The sequence below is a fragment of the Lycorma delicatula genome, chromosome 1 (assembly GCF_047948215.1).
Source record: "Lycorma delicatula isolate Av1 chromosome 1, ASM4794821v1, whole genome shotgun sequence".
NCBI lineage: Eukaryota > Metazoa > Arthropoda > Insecta > Hemiptera > Fulgoridae > Lycorma > Lycorma delicatula.
The window spans coordinates 59,323,158-59,345,614 of record NC_134455.1 but is presented as its reverse complement, the minus strand read 5'-3'; the positions used below and the strand labels follow the sequence as shown (position 1 = coordinate 59,345,614).

Below are 22,457 nucleotides of genomic sequence, written 5' to 3'. Positions count from 1 at the left end.
GGATGCATTAAAAAAAAAAAGAAAAAACTGCCTAGAAATGACGAGTGTTGCATAATATTATTCGTAGGATAAATGTATCTTAGTATTGTTTCTTTCTTCTAGTACAAATTGAACGCATTTACTATTTACAAAATAGTAAAAACCTCATTAGGTTTTTACTATTTTGTAATATATATAACAATTAATTAGCCTTTTTAAACGAATAAATAACCCCATTATCAATATAAATGAGAAGACTGCTTTTGATTGTTCAAAAAGAGATAGTGTAATTTGTAGAGCACATCGATAATGATAATACTATACAGACGTTATTCTCGTAAATCGCTTTTATAAATAGTTGTTAGTGTTTTGTTTTGTTGAACAGCATTAAGTACCTTGGTGCTACAACTTACAAATTTTCTGTGGTTTTAGTTCACTGACTGCACAAAAAGAATAGTATACACATGTATATTCGACGCTGTGTGTTTGTATGCGCGCGTGTTTCCCTGCTACCACGGTAATAGATTTGCATGGTTGTACCTTTCTATAACCTTGACCGTCTGAGTCGTTTGTTTTTATTGCTTTGCACCTACCCGCATTCAGTGATAAGAGTTTTATATTCTGAGCTTAATATACTAGTGAAATTATTTAAAAAAAGGATTTTTTCAGTCGCTATATCTGTAATACTGGCGTCCCTAGTTTTATGTTTTTCATAAATCTTTCATTATTTTTTTAAAGAACTTGAATACATAGTTGAATTGAACCGTAGCTTACATTAAAAAAGTAATATTTAAAAAGTATTATTAGAAATTAAAAAATAAATTAATTTAGTATTATCGTACGTCTTATTGTTAACTTCTACTATTATTAATACTACTACTATTATTATTATTATTATTATTATTATTATTATTATTATTATTATTACTTTGTATAATTATTATTAACCGTTTTGATCATATTGAACTATATTAATATTTTATTTCTATAATAAAATTTAAATAACTGAAAACAAACATGTTCGTAAGAATTTCTTTACTTATAGATGCTTTATCTTCTCAGCCAGTTTTATCTGATAAAAATAGTTAAATAAGACTATTTATTGAGAAAACAGCTTTAAATTAATCTATGATTAAAAAGATTAGTTCCGTGAAACAATATTTTTTATTATTTTAATAATTAACATTTTAACAAAACAGTATTTAATATAATCAGTTACTATTTATCTTTTATCACAATCATTACGTAAGTTCATGGTTAATTTTCTCATATCTTCTTATCTTATAAAATAAGATATATATATATATATATATATATAGAATTAAAAAATTAACTGGTGTATTTTCACATTATTTAGATGTTTATTTGGAGTTAAACAAAGTAAAGAAAATTTTGTTAAACTTATTCACGAAAAATATACATTTTTAAAGTACACATGCTCTTAGTCATATTCGGCTTACCAAGAATGCCGATCAAAGGAGCGATGAGGATCCTGGTGCTGCTTGGACCCAGGCACAAATTAGCCAAAATGAGTCTTACATAACGGGCAGCCGGTAGGATCTCCGGGTCATGGCGATGAGGTCACAGAGATTACCATTTGCACCTTTTTGGGGTTTAGACTATGGTGGGAGTGGTGCCCTTGCAGTTTTTTGGCACCTGGTCACGTTCACATTATTGTGAGAAGTTAAACGGAATCTGTTCTGCGTTCTACGACAGTGTGTAGTGGCAAGAAGACAACCTTCGATTTTCCATAACGGCTGCTCGCCTGCTTCGCATATGAACTTTTCACCGTACTAAACTAGTCTGCTCTTTACCTTAATGTAAACAACAGAATTTTACTAGTGCCTAAACAACAACTTATGCAATTGTAAAAATAATTTTCCATGCTCAATTTAGAACACACCGATTAGGAATTCAAGTCTTCATCGTTAATATTTTATACTATAATAAAGTTATTTTTGTCGCTGTTTAGTTATCTTTAAATAAATAACTTGCGAGATAATTTAAAAAAATTATTTTTATTTTTGCTCTTGAACTGATAACGCCCAGTAAGTATGAATTCCTATTGGCTTCCGGCAATATTGTTTATTTATATGACTAGAATTTACCACTCATTCATATCATACAAATTTATTTTGATTGTTCATTCTGAGTAAACAAAGATATTTCCATTACATAATATTGGTTTGCAATTTGTTTTTGTTATATTTTTAACATTATAGTACTCTGTACCTATTAGTTTAATTAGCACGTTTTTGTTATTTATACAAAAATATTTTTGAATTCAAAAAACGAAAATAAATTTATCAGTCTAACTCGTACACAAAGTTTGCAGTTACACACACACACATAAATACATATATATATATATATATATTACAATGTAAAAAAACGTGTTTTTAGACAATAAAGTTTTCTGTTTTACGTCGGAAATTGTGAAAAATTCTGCAGATATAGTTCTAGAACCTGTTTTAGTCGATTTTTCAGGTTAAAAACCGTAAGAACCCATCAAGTTTACCCCGTAATTTGGGTTCCTTGAATTTCAATTTAGTTTTATTTCACTTTTTGTCCAGGAATCAGAGCGAAATCTTTCACTAGCTGTAACTTGTTAACGGAGCGTTTTCGGTCCCTCGTTTATATGTACTTTTTCATTACTTTCGATAGTAAAATGAGTTCAGAAAGCGTCGACACTACGTGAATCACCATCATATATATATATATATAATTTAAGCTCCACGTGTTTAAAGAAATAGAGAGAAATGGATGTTATTTATATGTGATAAATAATAAACGTTTGCGAGGAATAACAAAAATTCTAAATTGTTGTAAGATTTCATTCATAAAACCCATGATTATGTGCAAAAAGAATATTCAACCTCTTTTATTTATGTCTTATATTTGATTTTATGACCTTTGAGATAATTTAATAAGCTTCAACGATTAAACCTATAAGAACAAGCACTTTCGCAACATTTCAGTATCGAACATCATCTTTCTCTTAACTAGTACGAAATCAAAGGTCAACGAGATGGAGTAATGAGCGTATGATATTCTTTATTTATTATTTATAGATTCATAGTCGAAGAACTTTTCAAACCCTTAGGGGTTATTGTTGAAATTTCTGGATTACAGTACTTCTTAGCATCCTCTAAGTAATTACAACCCTAAATTATAGATTTTATCTAATTCAGTGAAATTTATTGTGAGAAGTTGAACGCCTTTTAACTCTGTAGAGTACATTACTCTATCGTCAGAGTGATAAGTGAAATAAATTGACTACCCATCGTTTTCTTTCTGGCTTTTTAGGATGTGGAAATAGCGTGACTCGGTAAGTCAGAGCAACTCCTATGTACACACCTTGTCGATTGGATTTTCAAAAAAATAGTTATAAAGAATGTGTGTGTGTGTGTGTGAGTTCGCGTGCGTGTCTGTTAATAGATCCCCTCACAGCATTGCGGTATGAAGAAATTCAATTTTCTTTAAAGAAAAAAACGAATTACTAGATGTAAACAATTTTTTTTTTAAAGATATTTTCTTCGGCCATCAATCTAATTGAATTAAAATAAAACAACACTCTAAATGAATAAAATAATTAACCAAGAATATTTTCAAAGAAGTTCAAAATATATTGAGTTCAATAAAACGGGTTCGGCAATTCCGTTTGTCGCTACCTAACACCCTTTTTCAAACCGGTCAATTGCGTCCCGGTTATTGCAAACAATAAGAACGGTTCGACACTCTCTCCTCCACCTGTTTCTTGTTGTATTTACAGCTTTTTCGGGATTTATTTCTTATTTAGTTGTTATTAGTAAGAGTTGTCAATAGAGTTGACAACTCTAGTTGTAATAGAGTTGTGGGTAGGAAATTGCGTGTAGTGTGTAACAAGTGTAGTTCACCGATCATGAAAGTTATGAAAAGTGAGAAGGATAAATCAGTCTTCGTAGTTCGTCGTTACAAATTCAGATTCCACAAACAACTGATGGACGGAATTCAGCCATGCACTACAAAGACTTGTAAATATTATTTTAAAATTTATTTGGAAAATAAACAATAAATTAAAAAAAAAATTGCACAGAAAATTTACTATTTAAGTGGTAAAACTATTTGAAGTGGTTAGACAAACAACAATAAAAATATATATATATATATAAAATAGAAAATTGACAAAACTAATATATAAATGTAGTTCATTTCAAAGGATATCTACAGCTGATGATCGCTAATAAGTTTGAGATATGTTTTTGCTTTTCACTGGGATATTAAAATCACAAATGATTAGAGGAAGATACACTAATATCTATACGTATTACTTTGATCAACTTTTCGGAATATGTAAAATTTCCCACGAGAGACGTAGTTTACCGGGTAAAATTTCCTATGAGGGACGCAATTGACCGGTTCTTTTTCAGGTGGACGCTACTGACCGACGTCCTAATAAAAAGCCATAAAATCCTTAAAAAAACATCACAAATGTTTTTTTTTAAAGAGATAAAGCTTTTGCACTTTAGGAGGAAGAGTTATCGTCAAAATTTAAAAAAGAATCAAATTAAGTGAAAAAAATACAAATAGCATCAAGTGCTATTATGCAATTATCGGTATATAATTTTAATTAAAATATCAACAAAGCATAAAGTTAAGAACATTTGTCAAGTAAACAGCAGAATAATCTCGTCTGGGATACAGGAGAAAAGAATTGTTGAAATCACAGTAGATTTAACATCTTAAATAAAAGAGTCAAGTTCATTTCCCGTTGCTTTCATTACATCGTAGTTGGCAAAATAAAAAACTTTATTTGAATAAATTTTATTCAAAGGTTAGTATTGCGGTCAATAATCCGAATATAAAAGAAAATAGAGTAAAACCGATGTAGAAATTTAAATTAAAATGTAATAAGATGAATTTAACTTAGGTAGAAAATTATTGCTGATGGAAATTTAAACTTCAAATTATAACCGAAATCGCTTCCTCGGATTTTTACCGCTAGTGTAAAGCTGTTATTAAACTTGAGACTCATCGGCAAAGATGAAACGATACTAAGTTAATCTTCCTGAATTATTTCTGACGAGCCTGAATTTTAATAACTCGCTTCATAAAACGGTAATAGGGCTTTATTCCTATTTTATTCCTCAATCATTTTCTGATAAACTTTATGATCTCTTTTCTTCATTGAATTTAATCTTCAAAAATTAACCAAGAGTAAATAAAAGTAATTTCTATTCGATGTTCAAATTAATAAAACTTTAGCTCCTGTTAGATATGGAAATACGGATTAAATTTTTGTATTATTATCGTTCATAAAAGTGTGAAATGAATATTTAACAACCTGAATAAGAAACTGCGCATATATTTGAAAAACAGCTATTATAAATTCCTGAATTAACTGATATTTTTTTAATAAATTTATGATTAAATATTTAATTTATAAATAACTTCATAAGACAACGATTGGTCATCCGCATTGTCTTGTTAAGAGATGACCACGTTAGTAAATATGTAGTCTATATTATAAATTGTTCGTTGGTTTATTCTCCGTAGCATTTTATGCAGCTGTTACTTTTTGTTCAAATACCACATCATCCCTACGGGAATAATGGTTTCTTTAATTTGCTACACATTTTATAATTAAACGAATTTATTAAACAATCAATACTTTCTTGTTTTACTTTTAAATATACTACTGTTAACTGAAAAAGCTGGTCTTGAAAAAAGCTGATAATGTGAATATTAGGGATCGAAAAAGCCCAAAAAAGATGATAACGATGTTAGTTAAGCAATTATTAAAATATACTTTAGAAGATTTTTGTGTATTTCCCACGTGCGGTAGAATTAAGTTCATTTAAAATATAATCATTAAGTATAGCTAATTATAGTTTTTCTTCATTTTTTGAAGAAACATTTTCTAACAAAATGAAATAGCACGGGTAACAGAAAAGTGATCGGGAAAACAAGATATCTTTTTATCGATGTTTAAAAGCGAATTTTAAAATTCAAACTCATCAGAAAAGATAAAATGTAACTAACTATTCTTGGCGGGCTTAGACATATTGATGATTTTAAAGTTTAATAACAACGGCAAAAAACTAGTCGCCTTAATTTCCTCTACGATCTCTTTTTTGTCAACCTGTTTAATTTCATTTCACCATGAAAGTTTTTTTTTAAACAAAAGTTTAAAGAAGAGCTCCATTATTTGGGTAAATTAACTCTCTTTAAACTCTTTTTTGTCACGCCAACGTAGACTCCCATCGATTCTCCCGTGGACCCCTGGGGGTCTACCTGGACCACTTTGGGAATTAATAATCTAAATCTTGACATTATATTCTCTTATCTGTTGAATTGATGATTAATACACTGCTGCTTGCTATTGATAATAATAATAATAATAATATATTTTACGTGTATTAAAACCGTTTTAAAAGAACAGCAATAAATTGTCATCATTAAAATTATGATAAAAATTACTTGTAACGCGATTAATATGTAATGTTTCTGAAAAAAGAAAAATAAATTATTCTTTAATAAGTATTCAGATTAAAAGTGATGGAGAAGTATTGAATGATTTCTGGTACCAATTTTTACTAGTCGTTAAAAAATACTTCGCTAATGCTGTCAGATTCATATAAACAAATTTTGGTCTATAATCCGCAACAGCCTACCAAACTTTGCTTCTAAAATTTTCGTGCACATAGGTACGCTTAATACAGAGTGATTTTTTACTTCTGTTCCCAATTTTAAATGTAATTTAACAAAGGGAAATTTAGGTGGAATAAAAAAATGTATTTGTTACTTACAAAAAAGATTTAATAAAAAACTATTACTTACATAATTGTTAAAGAATATGCTCAAAATGCCCACCCCTTGCGGTTATACACGCACGGACTCTTTTCAGCATATTAGCAGAAACCTTTTTAGGAGTTGCATTGGAAATATTCGTGATTAAGTCTGTAATATTGACTTTTAAGTTCATCATTAGTGTGAGGATTTTTTTTGAAGGCCTTGGACTTAATATAGCGGACCACAAAAAGTAGTCAGGAGATGTGAGGTCTGGGGACCTTAGAGGCCATAAGCCCTTCAATATTATTCGATCATCAAAGAACTCTTGCAGAAAACCCATGGTTTCTCGAGACGTGTGGCATGTAGCGCCGTCTTTCTGAAACCAGCAATACCGTTCTTGAGTTTCCAGGAGGAACACAAATTGGCGCACAATTCTGTATACTTCACCATTTACTGTCTGTTCGAAGAATATGGGTCCGACTCTACGATGATGAGATATCCCACACCACACACCAATTTTTTCAGGATGCAAAGATTTGTCTTGTAAAGCGTTAGGCTTTTCAGCCGCCCAAATTCGACAGTTTTGACTCTTCACATAACCATCGAGATGGATTCAAGCTTCATCACTAAAGAACACTGCGTTTAAAAATTCGATTCCGTTATCATTTACGAGAGACCTAAACCAACGGCAATATTGCAATCGCTTGTTTAAATCTGGAGGCTGAAGCTCTTGGACTAATCGTACGCGATACGGATACAATTTCAATTTTTTAGCAGCTTCTGAACACTCGAATATGACAAACCGACTTGCGTGGAAAGTTTCGTAAACTTTTCCGTGGAGAATTGAGCAATCTTGTTTTCACATTCTCTAAAACGTCATCTGTCAAGCGAGTTGGTCAACCACTACGTTTTCTGTCGCAAACACTACCTGTCTCTCGAAATCAGTTTGCTAGCCTAGAAATTGACAATTTTTTCTGGCGGAGGAACACCAACAAATTTAATTTGAAATGATTCTTTTACACTCGCGTACGATTTCGTAGCAAAATATTGTTCAAGAATGAAAACTCGTTATATAGTAAAAGACATTCTGTCGTAACACGACCGGAAACGGTACAAAAGTTTACACAGCTCAAGGAGAATCAACTAACACTGCCGTATCTATACCGGTTAAGTAGCGTTACCAACTTCGTGTCACAAAACAAAATTTCCCTTTCTTTGAAAAAATCAGACATTAAAAATTGGGTAACAGGACTAAAAAATCACTCTGTATTTATTTTAGTATTATGTGTTACTAAAATCAAATGGTGACAGAAGAAATTAAAATAAGAGACTTGAAAACTATTCTTGAAGTTACAAAAATGTTTTCTTATTTAGCAAAACCGAAACCTGCACTATTTTCCCTAATCTTTTTATTGTTGAACATATATATATATATATATATATATCTTTCTTTAAGTATTCCTGATTTAGTATTCCCTCATTTTTTTCAGAATATTGTATTGAACTTAAATGTCCCTCGTGGTTATTATTAAATAATCAAAACAATAATGATTTATTATTTTTCAAAGATTAGCTTATAATTAAAATTTATGCAGGAGACAATGTAATAAAAATGATATACTATTGAATTTATCTTTCAAAGTAATTAGGTTATGATTTATTTTAACTACTGTATATCAGTTTATAAAGGAATTAACTAGCGGTCTCTTTCTTATCGCAAAAGTGTGAGGTTAATAAAATTCATTAATCTTTAAAAGTGACATCATACGTTTGTTACTTATTTCTCTCTTGATATATAAAATCATTACGATACCTCATTACTCATATAGACATGGATTTCATTGCTAATAATAAAACACATTATATTATTTAACTCTTTCTTCCCAAAGAAACTTATGGGAAAAACTAAACGGATTTGTTTTTAGCTAATTAAAAGACATATAGACTCAAAATTAATTTAGCATCCAAATGATCGAGTATTATAAGAAAAAATATTTGTTACGTAGTTAATTAAACAAAGTAAAGATTTGTTTGTTCGGTTCGCAAAATATCTCCACTCCTATGACTATTTACAAAACGCTATCACACGAGCCTAGTTAAGGCTTTCAAAAATGTTCAAAATTCATCATTTTCTTCAGTTTTTTCTGCTATTTGATAAGATTTTTACACATAAGCAAAAATGGGTCTACAGATTCCATGAAAATTATTTCTGGCATTTTATTTTTATTGTATACTGGCATTTTTTTTTTTTTTTGTAGTGAATCTTTACAATGAATGAAGCTTCAGGCGTATCGGGAAAAATATTGCTTAATAGTTTTAATTCCTTTTCGTATCTGATGGACGGCGAGTAGATTTTACTAACACGTAAAATAACCCCTATTAATTTCATTCGAGCAATTGCAATATTTCCAGTCATAAAATGAATATTACGTTGTTAATTATTTATGCTTTAACATTTATCCACTGTACATAAATCATAAAATAAAATGGTAACTCGTTGTGATACTTAGCATTATTATAATTTATTGATGAGAAAAAATAACCGGCATAGACCAAATATAACATCTACATTTTACTTACCTTTAGTATAAAAATTTTGATTATAAAAAATTTTTGCAAAAGTCTAAGGATATATATTACAAAAGAAACGTTCAAATGATTTTTATAATCTTTGTCTTAATTAAAATATGTCTGAGAGATTTTTAACACTTGCAAATAATTTACATTAATTCTGCTATAAATAATTATTTCCTATATATTTCTAAATGTTGCATTTAATAAAGTTAATTCCCATGTGTTTAATTTACTTAACTTCTGATTTTTGAAATTTATTTTATTGGGTTTATTTTATTTATGCAAAAAATGCATTTTTTAAAATGGTTTTTCTTTGTTTAATTTCTTTTATTAATGAGATATTCATACTGTTCTAAGACTAAAACACAAAATCACTTATTCTTAATCTAAAAGTTTTGTAAATTAGGGCGATTCGATGATATTAGAACTGATATTATTCTTAGGATTTTGTTTTTACATAATTCTTTAATTTAGAATGGATAGAAAAAGTCGTGATGAACGAAGTAATACTGAAAATAAAAATATTATCAGTGAAATGGATTTTAATTTTGTCAAGATCGAAAATACATTAGACTTCAGATGATAAAAACAAGACAAGTTGAATGTACATTTTGATGAGGCTGCTACAGAAAGCAGAATTATTTAAAATAAAGATTACTTCTTACATCTACCGAATGTACAGTCGTTATGTTGAAGATATCCCGAATTACAGAATACAAAAGTAGGCTCACCTACAACGGTTAAAATATTAGGCATCTTAACCATTACTACAAAATAACAAGTTCGTAAGTTCAATTTCTGGGAAAATGGTTGTAGGATTTTTATGAGGTCTTGTTATCTGTTATTAATTATACTACTTTATTTTCTTCCATATTTTCGGTGTACAATTTTCACAGAATTATTTTAAAATAATTATTTCTAAATGCTACTCAAATAAACAATATTTATTTATTTTTTTTTTTTTTAATTCTTACAATGTTCGTAAAACTTTAATTTTTATTATTGTTGGAGCATTACATTTTACACATATTTTTAGCATTTACAATTAAGTTTTTAAAAATTATTCAAAAAAAAAAATTAACTGTAATGTATTATCTATCGGCTGGCATTTTAGAAATATTGGTCGGATTAACTTTATGTTGATCAAATTTAAACTTTTTACTAGAACAATAATTACAAAAAAAAAAAAAAAATATATTAGGTCAGACTAAAAAAAAACTAATAAATTAGGGGATACACACATGACAAACGGTTATGAAATCTAAGTAGAGAATCCAGTGGTGGTCAAAATCCACTAGAATCATTTTTTTTAATTTGACCATATTCAAGAAAGTTCATTTCTGGTGATTCGAAGATTATCTGGCACTTCTCTAAGCTCTAGAGATTGTTTTTTTTTTTTTTTTCATAAAAATCCTTAGGTTATTTTTTGATATAATAAAATTTTTGCTCCTTACCATTATAAAAACGCGCATCATTCTGTATTAAACATGATCTAAATATCTCACTATTAATTGAACTTGGTCTTATCGGTAAACATTAATAGAAATAGTTGAAATTTAGGTATGGAGTAAGTTCTGTTGATGAACTTATCAAATTAGTTAAGGAATGAGGTTGCCCTAAAAGAGTCCGAGAGGAAAGAAATTGATTATTATGATAGAGAATAAGAAGAAGAACTATCAGACATATTTTATACTAAAGAAGGAATTTCTAATCAGTAATGTTATAGAAAAATCAACGGACCGAATGCGAAAAGTGAAAAACGAAGCAGAATCAAATTTTTAAACTGGTGTTAAATGGGAGAATGAGTGTTTCAGACTGAAGAGAAATGTCTAGGATAGTGAGTCATGAAGAAATACCATACAAAACAAAAAACGAAGTATTGACCTTATTAAGGTAAATTACAAGCCTAAAAAGAGAAGCCTGTTATGCTAGAAAAATTATTTCTTTTAAGAAAGAAATAAATAATAGCCTACCTCTCTCACTATATGTAAGTAGGAGAAAATATAGTAAATTCCAAATCCAACATTTGGATTGTAGTTGGTTAATTATGACGATTTGATAGAAAATTTTGGCGTTAAATAGATATCTTTTAACCTGGAAAAATACCGAAGCTATTAAATTTATTAAAATTTAAAGATATTATCATTATTTAGGTGGTAGTTAATTTTTTACTAATAATTAATAAAAAAAGTTTAGAAATTTGCTACTGCAAATACGAATCATAGATAATAAATATATTTCATTTACCTGTGAAAGACAGACTACGGAAGCAATAACTACGATATGCTTTAACTCCATAATTACTAATACTAAACTTGTCAGCTGAGGTGGAATAAAAAGGTTCAAATTAAAAAAAAAGTAATTGTATTTGATAGTATAATAATCAATATTGTTACACATACTTGATGTTGTTATCATTTCTCTTATCAAAGTTATGTTGACTTAATAGAAAATTACTAATAAATAAACTGTTTACAATTTGATTAAACTACTATATTTGTTAATTATTAGAAAACAGATTGCAACATTAAGAATAATGTTTCACATAGTTGCATATTTTATACTGTATCACTGGGCTTTCTTTTGAATAATTAACAAACTTTTTTTCTAGATATGTAACAGTGAGATTATTGCTATTTATTCATTTTTTTAATTTATTTGTTTAAAATAATTCTTGTAGACAATTAAATTTACTAAATTAATTATGAATTCATTATTATTCTATTAAATAGAACTAATTCTCTCTTTCATTTTAAAATTTCAATTTTACATTATGAAACTAATTTTTTGAAAAAAATATTTTGATAATCTGGCGCATTGTTTCGGATCACTGGAAAATACACTTCACTGATTTAAATAAAACGACGGGTTTTTAGGCTTCATTTAACGTCATTAATATGTTCTATTTATAAGATTTTTTTGTTTTCATCCAGCAAACTAATGTGCTTATTTAACACATGCAAACTAAAAAAAGCTTTGTGTGTATGTATATATATATTTGAAAAACCCTCGAAGTATTTCATTTATTCATGTAGATATATTTATAAGTCTTATTTAATTACAATTGAACCATCATTATTATTTATATAAATGTAGGAACCTAAAATCAGATTGCTCATGGATGCAGCCATTCTTATGCGATTGGTTTCAGTTAATGCACTCTTTCCTCTGATCTATTTACAACCTGCCCGTCAATTTCAAACATGAAGTTTATATTAATTTTCTTGGTTAATCGTTTAACGAACAATTTCAGAATTTCTTTAAACTATTTTGGTGAATTTTATTTATTATTTTTGCAAATTTTTCTCTAATTCCTAGTTACTTTGGATGAACATCCATTGACACCGCTGATTAAGTTACCAAAGAAGCCCATTTTCGTAGATATTGAATTCAGTTCGCATATTATCCGTTTTGTGAAATGTTTATTGAAAGAATGGACAGAACAAGCTAAAAAGAAGTCATGCTTAACCGTTAGCATCTGATGCACTTCAGGTTCATCGGCCTGAAATCTTTCTCGAATCCATTCTTTAAATCGTCATTAAATGTTTAAGGCAAAGCACTCTCGTAAATTTAGAACCAGTACTCAACATCAGCGCCATGCTTTAATAAGATGGCCGAAATAGAAAAAAAATTCGTTAAAATTTGTTTAATCGTTTACACTGACATGTGAATTTTAGTTTTTAGTTTAATTCATTTTAAATGTAATTCTTTTCAACTGTAAACCCTTCACATTCTCCAATTTTGTATGATGATTTTCTTGTTATTTTCTTATCTACAACCTTATATTCATTATATTTTGTGCGTTAATTACAACTCATCACAACTATACTTAGTCACTTGTTTTATAAAAGTCCAGTAATTTATTTTATAATTTGTTTTATGATTTATTATAATATAATAAATTAATTTTGAAAAGTAAATTTTATTTTTTACATTTAAGGTAATAATAAAATTAAATTAATATTTGTAACTAACGGATGTTTTTCTCTCTCTCACTTTTATTTATTTCGCGCTGGAGTCTGTCTTCAACCTTACTGTTATTTTAATTTTTCCAATTTATTACTTATTTCTTGAAAAATACTGTATTTTATGTTCCTTTATTTATTTCGATAGTGTTTTCGCCTAAAGAATTTTTTTTGTGAAAAGCTTATTTACAATAATAAAACGTATAGATTCGTTAAATTCTGCTCAGTTGTCTTCGGGTGATGGTAAAATTTTTTAATCATCTCCAAAAAAAAAAATAATGAAACAAAAACATACAGAAAATTATCATCACAGATTTAATTACACACAACGCATACCATCATACAATCTTTCTTTTTTTAACATTTTATCTTTTCAGATCGCTAAAGAAAGAAAATAATTAATAGATAAAATAAGTAAAAGAGACTATATTAAATATTAAGTCTGTTTATTAATGATTTATTTTTTATGTAGATTTTGTTAATTTTATTTATATATCCTTTCCGAAAATTACAACCTAACTCCTAATTACAGCTACCTTCGTTCCTTTGTTGTTCAAGATAAATGAATTTTGTAGCTCGTAAAAAAATGCCAAGGCTGACCAGGGAATTCGAACCCAAAGGCTTTCGAAAGGCAGATACACTTTCAGTTCAATACGGATATCCGAGGAGGCGTGCCGTATTTTAATAAAACATAGTAAGTTAATGTCGACAAGTAATAGGGAGTCCCCTTCTCTAGAAATGGAGTGTTGGATTAATATCAAGCACCATAAGTTTTGGATCCTCACCTCTGCATCAAGCCAGAAAAGCCTCTTTTCTTTAGAACACATATGGACATATGAAACTATAACAATGATTAATATAACTTTAAAATATATTTAGCAGTGATGAAAGTATAAATCACTACAAACCAACAGCCATAAGAATAGTCCCCAGATAAACTACATAGAAAATTTTATTAAAAATAAAATTCCATTCTGCTTAGAAAACCTCATCACAGTTTATCCCTTCTTTTTATAAAAGGTTAACTTTTTATTCTCAAATGATCACACTTTTCTTGAAATTCTATCACATAATTATTTCCCCTACTCAGAGGAACTTAAAAATTCAACATCTGTCAGAAAATATTAAATTAAAAATTTAAGAAGTGTACAAACTTAGCTATAGTTATTTTCTTAGTTGAAATCTAATTTTTTTTTTTTTTTTTTTTTTTTTTTTTTTTTTTTTTTTTTTTTATATTCCACATACTCCTCTGGAACGGATCTACAATCAAGTTTGACTCGCGCCAGAGGAGTGTCCTTTACTCTAGCTCGCCTCCCCGTCCGCCGGCTGTATGTCCGGCACGCGGCAGGTCAGTTCACCGGTTAGCTCTTTTATTTCGTAGGTGGAAATTCCACCTACGACAAGCTGTCATCAGCGAGCGGTTTCTTCTTGACGAGCTTCCTCATCTTTCTTCTTTATAACTGCGGTTATAAACGACGAGATCACATTAAAGTTATCCTCGTTAAGTAGCATTTTATCCACCTCATTCTTCGTAGATAATGGCCCTATACGTCTTACACAGGATTGCCTGCTTTCAGTCCAACGGTTACATTCAAATACTACATGTTCAGGGGAATCATAAGCTCCACAGTAAGGACAGTTGTTGTTATCTACCCTTAGTCTCGCACATAAATAGGACCTGAACGACCCATGCCCTGTAAAAAATTGCGTTATCCAGTAATTTATGTCCCCGAACTTCCTTTCTATCCATGGTCGGATCAAAGGTATCAAACGATGTGTCCATCGTCCCGTGTTGGCTACATCCCAACGATGTTGCCAATTACGCAGCATCTCTTCATATGCTTCTTTAGAAGGTTGTCCACATGCTATACTCACTCGCATCTCCGCCAGTTGTTTAAGCGGAGGAACTCCTGCAATTACGAGTACTGCCTCGGTGGAGACTGAAGAATATGCGCATATCACTCTTAAGCCCATGCGCCGTTGAATTCCTTCAAGGGCTCTTCTGTTCTTGTCGGCACGCAGAGCTCTTTCCCAGACTTGTATACCGTAAAGTAAGACGGAATTAACTACGTGAGCGTAAATCTTACGCTTCGCAGTTCTGGATCCTGTCATATTACCGAGTAATCTGCTAAGATTTTTGACCGTGCATTCAGCTCGTATACGTATTTCATTCACGTGTGCCGTAAAACTCCTCCTCTTGTCAAGCCAGATCCCTAAATATTTGACTGAAGTCTGTTGCTGGACAAGATTACCCCCTACTCGAATTAGGATGTCAGATATTCTCCTACGACCTGTCATGACTACGTATTTTGTTTTACCATGCGAAAGTTTTAAGCCTTTAGTAGACATCCAGACTTCTGCCATTCGTATCGCTGCGTTTGCCTTCTCCGATACCTCTACTTCAGTTTTTCAAGTAACAACCAAGGCCAGGTCGTCAGCAAAAGCCACTGGGAAAACACCCAGAGGATAACTCAGCCCGAGAATTCCGTCATAGACCAGATTCCAAAGGAGTGGCCCCAAAACAGAGCCTTGAGGCACTCCACACGTCACTTTGAAGCGGAAGCAGGATCTACCCTGGTGACAAACAACAAACCTATCCTGCAGGTAATTCTGGATAATTCTTCTTAGGTATCCAGGAATATCCTTATCTCTCAACGCTTGTAGGATCGCATCCCATTTCAGCGAATTAAAAGCATTGCTCACATCAAGAAATATCACAATTGGTATCTTCCTGGTGCGCCAAGTACCCGATGCCGCTTCGTCCACCAGACGCATAACTGTCTTAACAGCACCCACCGTAGAACGCCCCTTACGGAAACCAAATTGTGCGTTAGAAAGGCCACCATGTTCTTCAATCGCATTTTTCAGCCGCAATTCCAACAATCTCTCTAGGAGTTTGCAGATGTTATTAATCATGCATATAGGTCTATATGCTACTTGTAAGTCATCGGTCCCCGGTTTCTTGATAAGGGCCAACCTGGACTCTTTCCATTGCATTGGAATACAACCATCTCTCAGGATCTTATTCATGATATTAAGAAGCTCTGCAGGCATCCTCTCTGCTAATATTCTGATTATCTCGGCTGGAATGCCATCTGGCCCGAGTCCCTTATGTAGCTTCAGTCTTTTCACCGCCATTAATAGCTCACTAGCGTCAAGAAGTTCAAAGCTATTATCCACAATCTCTTCCCGAACAGGATCCGCTTGCTGAGGAAATAATTCCTTAACAACACGATGGATCTTATCGTCTGTTAAGGTAGGTAATCTCTTCCCTAACTTGTTGGTAACAATTTTAAAACCCCTGCCCCATGGATCAGCATCTATATCTTGACACAGTCGCTTCCAGCAACTGGCTTTAGCCCTTTTAATTGATGCATTATATGCATTCCTTGCTTCCACGTATACCTCACGCGCAGCATCCCTTAATCTAGCATTCTGCCTACCCGATCTTTCGTAGGCTCTTCTTGCTTTCCATGCTGCCTTCCGTAGTTGTTCCAAATCAGGCGACCACCAGTAAGCATGTTGCTGCCTCCGGGGATAAACTAAGACCCCCGCTTTTCCGCATTCCTCTTGAATTTGTTCCACAAAGTCTTCGGGGGACATATCGCCAGCAAGTCTTAGGATTATTCTGTCCCTAAACCGTAAGCATCCTTTTTTGGAGACGATCAGCCTTCCCGACATTACACGAATTTCCCTGGATCGGGACTCAAATGCTATAAATAGATGGTCGGATAAACTCTCTTTATTAATAATCCTCCAATCAAAGAAGTCGTTAATATCAGTACTCCTTGTAAAGGCTAAATCTATTGCCGAACACGACATTCGTCTACGGAACGTCATATCTTCACCGTTTATACAAGTCAGCCCTAGTGTATTAACATACTCACTCAGGTGACGCCCTCTTAGACTGTTTACAGTTCCCGCAAATTCGGGACTTTTGGCGTTAAAGTCTCCAGCGATTAAGACTTTACGCCCTCTATACCTCATAACCTCTCCTGCAAGATTTTCTAGGAATACTACAAAATTATCTATTCCCGCATTTGGAGAATTGTAGCAAGAAAATACTACGATTTCACCGAGGTCGGCCCATATAAAACCGTCACTGCTGCCACTGCTAATTATAGGGATCCCAGACACCGGAAAACCAATAGCTGCTGTCGTTGTCGCATCCACTAGCCATCCTGTTCCAGAAGTGAGATCATAAGGAGGTTCCGACACAAAAATGATGTCTGAGCGCTCCGTCAAAGCGGTGTCCCACGATAAAGCCAATGACTGTCGGCTCCTATTGCAATTGATTTGTAGAAATCTTATTTTGCAACAGAACACCGACCGGTCCTGTGGCCCTCCTTACCACATAGCATGCACGTTGTCAGGTCTTTACATTGTGCTCTGTGATGACCCGCTTTTCCACACCCGTAGCACAGTTGCGAACGGTCCACACCCTTGCAGGTCGCAGAGACGTGGCCGAAAGACCAACATCTAAAACATCTGTCTTCCGGTTCTCTTATGTACGCTCCACAATGAACCCAGCCGATGCGAACCCGTCTTTCCGTTAATTTTTTTGCGGCCCGGAAGTTCGTGATTACGGTGACGTTTTTAGTTTCACCGTAAGCTTGTCTTATTGACGATAATTTAAAGTCTTCGTCCTCACCGAGTACTCGCGATAACGCAGTGGTTATTTCTTCTTCTGTTGTATCCATGGCTATGCCCTTAACATGTACCACCGTCCGCCTGCTTTCACGTGACCTGAGATCAATTTTAAGATCAGCCGCCTTGGTTTTCAATAACGTTTTCAGCTCGGCAGCTTTCTTTGAACCTTGGACCCGAATATATAAATCATCATTTACACCTTTCTTTAGTGACAAAATATCACCCACTTCTTCTTGTGACACCGAAAACTTGACATTCCGTAATAAATCCGCGTAGGATCTTCCCTGCGCTTTAACAATAACAGTACCGCTATCAGTTACCGCGGGTGTAGTTCTTAAGACCTGTTTTACTTCTTGACGTCCTTCTCCTGGTCGGACATAAATCTTAATGTTTTCCTCCTGTTGACGAAGCAAGTACAAAATAATCTTGCGTAAGCTTATCCCGAATTCGCCTCCAGGAAGAACGAAAGTCGGCACTGCAGAACTACTTACAACTCTTTTCAAGGCAGCTAATATCGTCTTGAGTAATGGCTCCTCATGCTTCGATGAGTCATAAAATATTGTATATCGCGTAAATTGAATCGTAGAAGCATCACTACACATTATAGTAGTGATATCTTGCTTTATTTCACCTGGTTTCGCTTGGTACCTCCTAGATTCGTGAACGCTTTTATTTTCCACAATGTCATGAAAATGACACGTGTCACCCTCCTGTGGATATTCCTCTAGTTGTACAAGACGCTGCAATAAATCAATAGGCCATTTCCTATGTAGGAGGCGTATCAGATCATCGTCCGATGTTATATCCGCCATAATGTCCACTACTTGACTTTGGTGTGGCAATTCAGTCTGAGTCGGAATCTCATTACATTGCTTCGGATGTGAGAGCTCATAAAGAGCCCTCACCGAGGTTCCTAAGTCTTTAGCTAATTCAAGAATCTTAAAAGCGCATTCTTTAATTTCTTTCTTAGTATTAGTGCTTCCATGCATCTGCTCGAAAAATAAGTGCTGAGAAGACTTCAAACACCATCTACTGCTTTAACACGCAGTCTACTGCTTTATCTTAACAGAAATTTATAGCGCCAGAAATTTTCCTTTAATATTAAAAAAATATGATTAATTCGTAAAAGAAATCTTCTATCACACCTGTATCCCGATTTATCAAGGAGCGGCCGAAAACTTCTTCTTCCGTTTGGGATATGATTTTCCACTAATTTCTTTAACTGCATGTCACTCATTCGTTTTATAAATTGAACCTTTCCCTTTTAACTCGTGTCTATTTATTTTCATAAATCCATTTCAAATGATTTTACTCATGACAAACTTTTGTCGAGCTTCATTTTATCATCAGCTTTATTGATCGTCTAATACTGTGTTTTCATGCTCGTTACAGTATTTTTACGCAGAGTTTTACCTTTCGTTCTGTAATAATTGAAATGCTATTTGTTTTATATTAGCCTACATATTTGTGTAAGACGTCGGTCTGGCTATCGGCTAATTATCGATCAGATGTTATAACGTTTGTTCGATGGAGATCCTAAACTCTGTTTCACAAATACTGTTAAATGTATACTTTTTAAGTTTAATCTAAGTTAAATATTCTTTCTTTTTCCTTTTTAGCCTCCGGTAATTACCTTTCCGATAATACTTCAGAGGATGAATGAGAATGATGTGTATGAGTGTAGATGAAGTGTAGTCTTGTACCGTCTCAGTTCGACCGTTCCTGAGATGTGTGGTTAATTGAAACCCAACCACCAAAGAATACCACCGGTATCCATGATTGGCGTTCAAATCCGTGTAAAAATAACTGACTTTACTAGGACTTGAACGCTGGAACTCTCGATTTCCACATCAGCTGATTTGGGAAGACGCGTTCACCACTAGACCAACCCGGTGGGTTAAGTTAAATGAATTTAACTAAATCTCCGTTTAACTGTTTATTTTTTCGCTGACCTTCAGGCTTAAAATTTATTCTAAGGAAGTGCAACCCCGAAATAAATTAATAATCACGTACTCATATAATGATAATTGAAATCTTAATTTCGGTTATAATTTTTAAAATGTATGCTTTCTGTTACCTAATTAAAAAAGTGTAATAGCAATTTACGTTATAGTAAATTTATTTTTGAAAGAGGTAGGTTGGTTTTAATCAGCTTGCCAAAAAGGAGGGTTGTATAATTTGAAGGGTTTTGAGTAATCTGAAGGAACGTGGTGAATTGTTAAGGAAGTAGAACGTTGCCTCACTCCCTGAAGCGTTTCCTTAACCAAGCAATCTCCTCTACTCCATATATTCTACCACCTTGTTAATTGAGAAATGATCTCATTTTATCCGGAATATAGGGGTCGTTGTAAGGTATTGCATGACTTGAAGAGGAAATACTACATAATTTCCAAACAATTTTGATGACCGCAATTTCCAAACCTTATTGATTCAGCAATTTTATAAATTTTGAAATTAAATTAAGTACATTATTCATTGTATGGACCTGTGGATGGATACATTAATATAATAATTAATGTATTCACTTCATTATTATTCTTAGGAATAAAAATGTTACACGAGCACCTGGTAATGTTTTTAACGTACGTTCGTAACACTTTTTTAAAGATAATGTTTTTGCTGAATTTGTAATAATTGGCAAATATGTCTTAATTAACAGCTGAAATGATTGAATAAAAATCTTTTATATTTGAATTAAGAATAAAGAGTAACATCTTTTTCTTGACAGAATAAGTTACAACTTTTTTTATTTTGAGCAATATATATGATATACTATACTGCTCATAGTTGTAAGCAACTACCTAACATTGTTCTGTGTTGGATATAGCATTGAATTACACTCTTTTGACTAAGGGAATTTTTACCTTATAAAAAAATAAAGCTTCTTTTTTAAAAAATATTTTCTGCGTTCAGCAACAAAATTTTATTGAGAGAGAAATGGAATTCAAGCGCTTAGTTACATGATGTTTACGTTTAATATTTTAATACCAAAAGGAAACGTGTCTTATCTATTGAGAACGAATATTTGTTGAATTCTATATGTGGATGAAATTCCACGTCAAGCTTTTTTGTAGAAAATGAACCGTAGCAGAGTTGATGAGCTAATCTCTAAGAAATTAGTAAAGGATTTACACAAAAGTAGTACACAAAAGTATAAATAAATCACAATCATTGTGATGAAATTTTCTGCTTGGGAAAGATATGTAATTTCGAGAATATGTTGTAATATTATTTGCACATTTGTAATGAATTCTTTAATTGTACTTAAAATAGATTATTTACTTATATATAAAATATAATAATTTTTCTGAATAAATTTCAAGTAAAAAATATTTTTAGGGATTTCTAAATCTATTTTTTTTTTTTTTAATCTTTTGCTTGCTAGCTTGTGCGTTGTATATTCGCAAAACTTGTACGTACGATCTATGTTACTTCCAAAACCAACTTATTGGCTGTACGAGTTACCAGGTGAACCGATCCTATTTAGTCACTGATCCATTCATCAGATGTGTGCTCCAAGACATAGTAAAATAAGTAATATCCTGGAAGATTTCTTTCATTCAGTATTCAGTTGTTCCATTCGTAGATCTATATATTTCAATCTATAGCTTTTTATTTACCCTCATAATATATTAGCAATCTTTTACATTTATCAGTATAGATAAGAAAAATTATAAGTACCTTATAAAAGCCATATATATATCTTCTACATATGCTGTACTCTTTACCGAATGTGTTGTACTTTCACAAAATAATAGCTATTGAATTCTATCATTCTACCAATTTCCGTTTAAATTAATTCAGGATTTAGAAAATTTAAAATTTAAAAATAATCTATCATTCTTATATATATATTTGATTGTATTTCGAAGTTAAGTCTCTTTTTATTGCGCTTATCCGGTTTCTTTAAATCTACAAAACAAATAAAAGAATTCCTTTATTTGTAAAAATATAACTTTTCAAGCTGATGTTTTTGTTTTATTCTAAAACTGTTGGAAATACTGTAGATCAATTACTTTTTATGTTAAAAATAACATAAGTAACCTCGTATAACAAATTAAGAAATTAAAAATAATCTATTTTAAAATTTAATGTGCACATAATAAAATAGTTGAAATAAATCAGGGATATATCCACTCCTTCACTAGTTTTCTTCTATTTTTTGATCCGTAGCAAGTCTATTTTTTTATTCCTATTAAAAAACGTATGATATACAATCAATTTTCGTTATTTCTTTACACTTATTCAGTTTTTAATGATGTTCGTTTCATTTTAACAAAACAACCTAGAATTTGCAGCGTCAAAACTTAAACATTTTTAAAGATGCACTGCCATGATCTTATTCGTTAATTTTTATTACTAATTTTAATATATATAAAAACTCGGGACGTTACTTTCATTTGTTTTGAATAGCTGCTGCTGGAAAAAAAGTTGATTCAATAGAACACAACGTTGAAAGGTGTTTGTTTGCGGCTTCGTGTTGTAATATAACCCGTTAGTTGTCCCTCGAGATAGCTT

The 22,457-nt window shown here is 31.8% G+C and overlaps 2 protein-coding genes across 3 annotated transcripts in view; one reads left to right on the top strand and one right to left on the bottom strand.

Annotated features, from left to right (window-relative positions):
- LOC142318746 (uncharacterized) overlaps positions 1-11,687 on the bottom strand; it is a 28,851-nt gene extending 17,164 nt beyond the window's left edge. For both annotated transcript variants that reach the window (XM_075355159.1, XM_075355179.1), the window contains exon 1: positions 11,572-11,687. In XM_075355159.1, coding sequence (XP_075211274.1) covers positions 11,572-11,622 — 51 coding nt within the window. In that variant the 5' untranslated portion in view covers positions 11,623-11,687. The remainder of the gene's footprint in view (positions 1-11,571) is intronic.
- The window catches only part of hwt (SH2 domain-containing adapter heavyweight), a 426,431-nt gene that overhangs the window by 321,903 nt on the left and 82,071 nt on the right, over positions 1-22,457 (top strand). The window lies entirely within an intron of this gene.